Source organism: Gadus chalcogrammus, chromosome 17 (assembly GCF_026213295.1).
Source record: "Gadus chalcogrammus isolate NIFS_2021 chromosome 17, NIFS_Gcha_1.0, whole genome shotgun sequence".
Classification (NCBI taxonomy): domain Eukaryota; kingdom Metazoa; phylum Chordata; class Actinopteri; order Gadiformes; family Gadidae; genus Gadus; species Gadus chalcogrammus.
This window is the reverse complement of record NC_079428.1, coordinates 15385252-15393452: the sequence shown is the minus strand read 5'-3', so window position 1 is coordinate 15393452 and position 8201 is coordinate 15385252. Positions and strand designations below refer to the sequence as shown.

The 8201-nt window shown below is 41.2% G+C and overlaps 1 protein-coding gene across 2 annotated transcripts; it reads right to left on the bottom strand.

The window, feature by feature from the left end:
• Positions 1–3790: 3790 nt before the first annotated feature.
• LOC130369999 (zinc finger MYM-type protein 1-like) lies at positions 3791–7694 on the bottom strand. 2 transcript variants are annotated; one of them, XM_056575625.1, is made up of 5 exons: positions 7471–7694; positions 6576–6668; positions 6344–6460; positions 6124–6243; positions 3791–6023 (listed from the first exon to the last, which is right to left on the bottom strand). In XM_056575625.1, exons 1-5 carry the CDS (start codon positions 7553–7555, stop codon positions 3874–3876), a joined length of 2565 nt encoding a protein of 854 aa, XP_056431600.1. In that variant the 5' UTR covers positions 7556–7694; the 3' UTR covers positions 3791–3873. The 2 variants fall into 2 exon arrangements, with proteins under 2 accessions (XP_056431600.1, XP_056431601.1); XM_056575626.1 differs by having other exon boundaries at positions 6607–6668.
• Between the last annotated feature and the right edge of the window lie 507 nt (positions 7695–8201).

Genomic DNA, 8201 nt, shown 5'->3' with positions numbered 1-8201 from the left:
TTGTAAAAGCAGTATCCTGGTATTCTACATGAAAGCAGGGGGAAATTATTTTGCACTGCATGCAATATTGTGGAAGAACATAAGCGGAAATCTTCCATTGATAAGCATTTTGCCACCACGAAACATAACTACAGAACTGCAGGCAAGGACGTCAGACGACGAGGCAGATCACTATGACACAGGCTGTTGCATCCAAGTCTATTGCCAGCGCAGAAAGAATCAAGAATCAATTATTCATAGGACCATTTCTCATCGTCTCATTTTTCTTTTAATTAATGTTTTTGCAGTAATAACTTAATATTTAACATCAGGAAAATAAATCGCAACTTTCACTTACTCTCTCACTGTAATCGCAACAAAATCATTAAAAAACACTGCAACTTTCATCGCAACTTTTTGGAAAAGCTCACACAACAGGCATTTTAGGGCGTAACAATCTCAAAAAATGCCCGCGAATTCCTGGAGGGACTGAATAATAATAACACTCACAGTAATGCAAACATTTAAGCTACTTTTTAATCCAAATTGTTGCTTGTTGAATGGGTTGAGACGTGGGAAGCCTACAGGTACACTTAGGGCATTAGGGATCGAACCTTGTTCCTTTTGGGTGTGTTGGGAAAAATAACCTGCTGAGTACATCACATGTACATTATAAATATAGCCAACTCCTACCCTAGCCTGATGAGCACATCACATGGACACATTATAATATAGTCAACTCTTGCTCTAACCCAACAACACAAACATGATAATATATAGTCAGGTCAAGGCCGGAGCTGAAGGCCCCATCTCCCAGGCAGGCAGATGGTGGACACTCAGACAATGCACCAGTCCTCAAGAACGGGAGAGCCACATTAATTTATCACACGGGAGACATTTTGAGAGCTCTTCCCCGTTAGGAGGAACCAAGAGATACCTCTGCCCACACCAGGGGCCTGAGAGCCACATTAAATTATCACACACGAGACATTTCAGGGGGGCACTCCCCGTTTTAATTTATCACACCGGAGACACGAGGAACTCTCCCCCGTTACGAAGCTCTCTCAGGGCCTGGGAGCCAAGACTAAGCAAAACACACAGAACCACACACACCTCAAACGCACACACCTCATCGAGAGGAGGATACAGCATGAAAACTGTACCACACAGGGACTCTTCACCCCTTTCTTCTGAAGCAGACCTTCCACGGAGGCGAAGCTCCGGACGAACCATCAGCGCTGATTAGGGACTTAGACATATTCGATTTCTCACGCTTTATGACTCTGTATAACCGTTGCCACTTTACTTAATAAATCCAAGGTCCTCGTGCCGATAGACTTTATTACCTCTCCGTCTCATTTTATCTGGTCCAGTAGCTAGACAGACCGTTTTTCCCCACAGTGGAGTGCATCAAATAATGCACTTAAGATGTGATTTAGCAATGTATTAGTCAGAAGCCATCAACCCGTCTGGTTTAAAATCAATAAGTTGCTTGTACGTACTCAAACACCATGCAAATCCAACATAAATTGTCACCGCATCAAACCTCTCTGGAGGAAGTTGAAAGAAAAATAACAAGAAAATAGGAAGAACAGCACACATGCGCTGTATTGTGATTAATATTTCATTCTTCGGAGAAAGAAGACAATATTTTCAAAGGGACACAATTTTCGGCAGAAGATTTTTGCACCGAAGTATCTAAAATAGAGGGCATGGTTCAGAAAGACAGGAGAGAGCGAGAGAGAGACAGAGGGACAGAGAGACAGAGGGAACCAGCCAGCATAGACGGGAATAGAAATGGTCAGCAGAATTAACAAGTCTCTAATACACATCAGGGATGTGAGGGAAATGTGTGAGGAGTTCTACGTTTACTGTAACTGTTTTTTACAGAAAATAACAAATTATTAGATTAGTATAGATGGATGGATGGATAGTGTTATATCCTTACTCCTTCACACAAACACGGACAACAACGTTGCGTCAACTGTTTATTAAGCCACCATGGCACGTCAACAATGGTAACAACCGAGAGGGGCTTCCCCAGAATATTACCCAGAATACCCCCGGTGCTTCCTTACTACGGAATCCTAGTAAGCCCAGAATACACAACAGATAAATTGATACATATCAAAAAAACAAATGTTTATTGACAGGTACATCCTAGGTTTTACCAGCATGTATTCATTGTTTGTATCTGGATCACGATACCATGTACTAACACGCACACATCCTCATCAATGCCTGACCAGTCCACAATGTGCGTTCATTAACCTCAAGTCAATATGGTGTGGGGTGACATGGGACTGCATTATGATATGTGATATGTGAGGGATAATCACAGAGAGGCAGTGCAAAACAGTTTGATATGCCCGGCTTGTGGAAGGTTACCAGAACACAGAGACAGGACCGGAGTTGGAGTGAAGGTGAAAAGGTTCATTTTGTATAACCAGGAGTGAGGCGGGGGGCAGGTTTGAGAGTGGGGTGCATCAGGCTGGAGGGAGTGAAGCAGGCAGGCTAGGGTTGTAATCCACAAAACAACAGGCAAAAAAGAACAAAGGTGAGGCACGAGATTTCAGCAGAAACAACCAGAAAGTGTATATTTACTGGAGCCAGGTACGAGTAACTACAACGGTATCTCGAAGTACGAACTGGCGATGACCGCAGGGAAACCAGGTATATTTGAAGGGGAGTTGATGAGCTGATGCAGGCCAGGTGTGAGCAGTTGAGAGTGGCAGGCAAAGCACAGATACAGACAGGGGGTGTGGCCGACACAGGGGGAGAACACACAGCACCACAACTGTGGCCATGACAGGACCTCACCCTCAACGGACGCCTCTTGGCGGCCTAGGTCTTCTCAGGGTGAGCCTGATGAAAATCCTGAATGAGAGAGGCAGGGCCGGCCCAAGCCTTTCGGGGGCCCTAAGCAGAATTTGATATTGGGGCCCCCCCTCCCACCTAGCGGAGTCATTTGCGCTCGACGATTATTGACAAAAATGTCACACTACAATGATTTGACAATTAATTAATTGACATTATCAATTGTATTAATACTGAATTACGTAGATGTGATTTCCTGTATTTTTTATATGGCCAGCTGGAGAAGGGAAATACCTAAATTTAAGCATATTCATAGCATTTTGCTTTTTTACTTATTGAGATGGTGACTTGGGCTTGGGCTTCAGTGCCCCTTGACCTCATTCAGTTGCTCTCATGCCAAAAATATTCTAGACTTTTGTCCCTTGATAGACCCCTGTATTATTATAGTCGTTATTTACACCAAAACAGTCACCTTTTAACCTTAGAGGGCACTTAGATCACAGATTTATTTTAAACTTTCATATTCAAAGTGAAGCATCAAGTGTGGTTTACTGAAGTTAAATTGTAAAATAATTAAATACAACAGCATTTGTATTTTTTTTTTAAAGTATCAGTTTAATAAACAGATCTTTCAACAGATTTGTAAATGTGCAATCTTAAACTGAAATCAAAATACACAAACATTAATATTATCAAAAATAACATTAAAAAATAAAAAATAAATAATGATAGTGCCTCTGTATTCCAAACAAACGATCACAAACATATTAAATAAATAATTTGCAACTGTGCAAATGCGCATTAAGTTAGCAATTTCCAATTACAAAATAAAACCAAAATAGACAAGCATGAATATAATAAAAAATAGAACGTTACATAGATACATAGATTAAATAATGAAAGTGACTCAGTATTCAATTAACCTTTTAAACTAACTATTTGGAACTTCTAAAATGTTTCAAAACATTCAAATAAACGATAATAACAAAACTGATAAGTCAGTAACATGACAGCAAGGGTTCAACAATCAATTATTGTGAAAATATTCCCAACTGTCTCAATACAATGTAACTGTCCTCAAAATCTTTCCTTCCTAGCTTTTCGGGAGGCAAAGTCATTGATGACATCATTATATGATATTGCTTGGCCAACTTTGCTATTAATACTAATAACAGAAAGTCCACTTAATCTTTCCTGAGCCATCGATGATCTCAGGTATGTTTTAATTAATTTTAGCTTGGAAAAGCTCCTCTCTGCTGAGGCAACTGTCACAGGCAGAGTGCAGGCTATCCTGAGAGCTACCCAAAGATTTGGGTAAACCTCACACATCTCGTTTTGTGAGAGGTATGTGAGCAGCTCAAGGGCGGTCATGGTTTGGGGAAATTCAGGAAGACTCTCGATCTCTACAGCCAGTGCGCTACCATCAACATCAGCCTCCTCTCCACACGAGAGTTTTTCCCCAAGAAGCTCACATTGTTCCCTCTGGACCTTTTGATCGAGCTCCTTAAAATTGAGCAGCACTAGAAAGTTTTCTTTGACCTCGCTTAGAGAATGAAATCTATCCTCCAATGACTGAATGCTACAGTCGACAACAGCATTAAAAAAGGACACTTCTAGCCTCTTCATTGCATCTGCCAACGGTTCATCTGCAGCCTCATAAGCAAAGTGCCTTTTTGTAGAGCGCAATCGCTTCTCTTTTAGAACTGCTTCTGTATTCATCCGCTCACAAATCTCTTTTGCAGATGTCTGTGCATCAGAGAAGACTTTTTGCCGGTAAGTGATCAGTTCACTTTTGTTCTTGTGTACAAGGTTTACAGCTACATCAAGCTGCATGTTGGTTGACTGTAGCAGCTTGCTGGTGATGTTAATTTTCGTCAAAATGTCAAACCAGACAGCACAACAAATCTGAAACCGAAATGACCCTATTTCTTCAGCAAGGGAGTTGGCTTCAACAGCCACTACAGGGTCAGTGGCTTTATTCCTTACTTCTAACAGGGCTTCGCTCACCTTCTCTGCCTGGTAGCGCAAAGCTTCAATGCTTTTGATGCGGCTTTCCCAGCGCGTCTCACTCCATGACTTGAGGGTGAGGTCAACAAACTGCCGTAAGATGGCCCACCTTTGAGTGGACCCAGCGAACAAATTGTATACCTTCTCCACATTTCCGAAAAAACGAGAAGCATCAGTTGATGCTTTGGCTGCATCTGAGACGGTCAGATTCAAGGTATGAGCACTGCAAGGCACATAAAAAGCTCTTGGATTTTTGACCAAGAGCCTAGCCTGCACACCTTTGTTCTTCCCCTTCATATTGGCCCCATTGTCGTAAGACTGCCCCCGACAGTCCTGAAAAGGGATGTTCAATTCCTCAAGCCTGTTAAGGATTAAATTGGACAAACCCAGGCCAGTGGATTGTGGAGCTATGAGAAATCCCAAAAAGTGCTCTTTTATTTCTGGTGTTTTGCCCAGAGTGACTGTGCGCACCACAACAGACATTTGTTCCTGGTGACTAACATCAGGTGTACAGTCTAATATGATGGCATAATATTTGCAGTCCTTGATTTCTGCCACCATTGCCTCCATTATTTTGTCACTGATACACTCTATCAGCTCATTTTGGATAGTCTTAGCCAGGTACGTGTTGTGCTGCATTCCACTATCAATTCTCCTGATGTGGTCTTTTAACACCGGGTCAAATTTTGCCATCAGTTCTACCTCTTTCAGGAAGTTCCCATTGTTGGCCTGATGCAAAGTATCGACAGAACCCCTGAAAGCAAGATTCCTCTCTGCCAAAGACTGAATGATGCTAATCAAACGTGTGAGATCTACACTATTCTCATGCTGTTTCAGAAAAGCTCCTACATTGACCCAATCACGCTGTCCCTCTGTTAACAGTTTTTTGGACTTTCTGGAGAATAATTTGCAACAGAAGCAGTAAACCGCATCATTGTTCTTTGAATAAATTAGCCAGCTTCGCTTGATTTTTTCCCCATTAACTAATTGTCTACACGTATAATGGTAATGAAAGCTTCGACCATCAGATTTTTTGGGGAAGGTGAAGGTGTCACTAATTTGCATTGGCCCTCTTCTTACCAGATCAGTCCTTTCTGAGTCAGACAGGAATGCTGACCATTCAGCTGGGTCAATTGGAGGAGCTGTTGATCCACCTTGATAGCTGGTGCTTGTTGAGGGAGTGGATGGGACATCCATAGCAGTGGATGCTGTAGAAGGACCTGTAGGGACATTAGATACAAAAATAGAATCATAACATAACACAAGATATTTCACAGTTAAGTAAGGCAACATAAAACAAAAACTGTTAGATTAACTGACCTGTCATGCCGGCTGACCATTCAGCTTGGTCAATTGGAGGAGCTGTTGATCCACCTTGATAGCTAGTGCTTGTTGAGGGAGTGTATGGGACATCCATAGCAGTGGATGCTGTAGAAGGACCTGTAGGGACATTAGATACAAAAATAGAATCATAACATAACACAAGATATTTCACAGTTAAGTAAGGCAACACAAAACAAAAACTGTTAGATTAACTGACCTGTTATGCCGGCAGAGGTTGTCGGTGTATCAGTGACTGTCAATGCTGGTAACTGTTCCTCAATGGGTAAAAGTTCTTCCTCACTTTCAGGTGACTGTAAGTCTGCTGGGGGTGAACCTGCAAAGATAAAATAAATAAATCAACAAATAAATTTTTTTTTTTTTTTTTTTTTTAAATGTGTCATGTCATATTAAAAGACTATGTAGCCATTTGCCATCAAGAAAAACCTCACCTGCTGTATCATCAGCTGTGGAGGCACTTACACTTGATGACACATCGGGGGCAGGTACAGTTGGTTGTGCTCCAAAATACTTCAACAGTGTTCCTGAAAAAATAACATTGCAAAAGTGCATAGTTGATAGTGAGTTTATGAAAAATGAGTTTATTTTGCCATCATTACTTACACTCATCAACAAACAATTCCACACCTAACCATTCCTATTCTAGTGAGGCAAAATAAGGCACAGCCTAATTACAGTGTGGTGAACACTTAACATCCTAAATATAATATTAATACAATATAAGTATATTTTCATCACAGACGTCTCCTCACTTCAACATGGTGTTGAAGACCAATAGGCCATCTCTCAACAAAGATCTTAGAGCAGAGCGCACATTGTGCTCCATCTTTGGCTGAGATGTCACTTTTACTAACGTGCACAGGCACAGCAATGCTAGCTTGCATCCCTTACACCTAGAAGGTTAAGTTCACCTTTGGCTGTTTCCTCCAATATAAACCGATATCTCACGGACTAAGACTTTGCACTTAGTCGCTGTCAGACTCACCACTATGTCACATTTATAAAACAGTACTGTTTTCATGTAGCTAGCTACTAGTGCTAATGTCCACCTCAGTCAGCGAGCTAACGTTAGATTAAGCCTGGCAAGAGCTAGCAGTACATGTTTGATTGAACATCCTAAACACTGCCAATATCGTTGACATCTGATATACACCTAGATAAATGTATATTAATGAGATACATACACTGTTGATGAATATAGCTCATGTGATGGCAAATATAAGATGACATTAACTCGCTAGCTAGCTAGCTAACTCCTATGATAGCTTGAGCTGCTCCTCCCTCAAATGAGTTCAAAACATATTTTAAATAATCATGCAATCATACCTTTATCTTGCTCTTTTTTCTCATCTTCTGTCCTTTTCTTTTTCCGTTTTTGGGCACCAGAGAGATACGTCCTTTTAGATGACATGCTTATATATGTCCCTTACAACTTAACCTTGAGTATTATGCAGTGTCTGTCTATGACCGCGAATTATCTGTCAGCAGATTGAGCACGCAGTTGATATGCATGACTCGAAAGCTGGCAGATATATTGATCGTAAAATCAGAATTTTCTTGCATAGATGTATTCTTTATTTCATTCAATCAGGTCACTTGTTTAAGTTATTTAATATTATTATTATTATTATTTTTAATTATTATTATTTTATTTTTTTTCCGATAGGGGGCCCCCTGGCGGTCAGGAGGCCCCAAGCGCCCGCTTGTATCGCTTATGCCTCAGGCCGGCCCTGGAGAGAGGGGTTGAGGACAGTGTTGTTTTCGTCAGGCAAGACGAAAACGAAAATGACGTTGTCAGACCCCTTTTTTCCATGACGAAAATGAGACTAAGACGAACGTCACCAAAGCCATATAAAGACTAAAATGTGACGAAAAATGTAGACATTTTCGTCAGACGAGAACTAGACGAGACTAAATTGTTAGTGAGTGGACGAACAAAGTTTCAAAACATGCTTTTTTCCCGCCAACTATAATATGCGTGCAATGTCAATCAAGAGCTCAGACATCAGAAATGGAGCCAGCTGCTTGTCCTAACAGTCACGCCCCCATCACACACT

What these genes read in the sequence shown, in the direction of transcription:
- LOC130369999 (XM_056575625.1), bottom strand. Translation starts at nt 7,555, where the DNA reads ATGTCATCTAAAAGGACGTATCTCTCTGGTGCCCAAAAACGGAAAAAG. An exon ending in CACAGCTGATGATACAGCAG is followed by an intron (nt 6,461 to 6,575) that starts GTGAGGTTTTTC and finishes TTATCTTTGCAG; the next exon opens with GTTCACCCCCAGCAGACTTA. An exon ending in AACCTCTGCCGGCATAACAG is followed by an intron (nt 6,244 to 6,343) that starts GTCAGTTAATCT and finishes ATGTCCCTACAG; the next exon opens with GTCCTTCTACAGCATCCACT.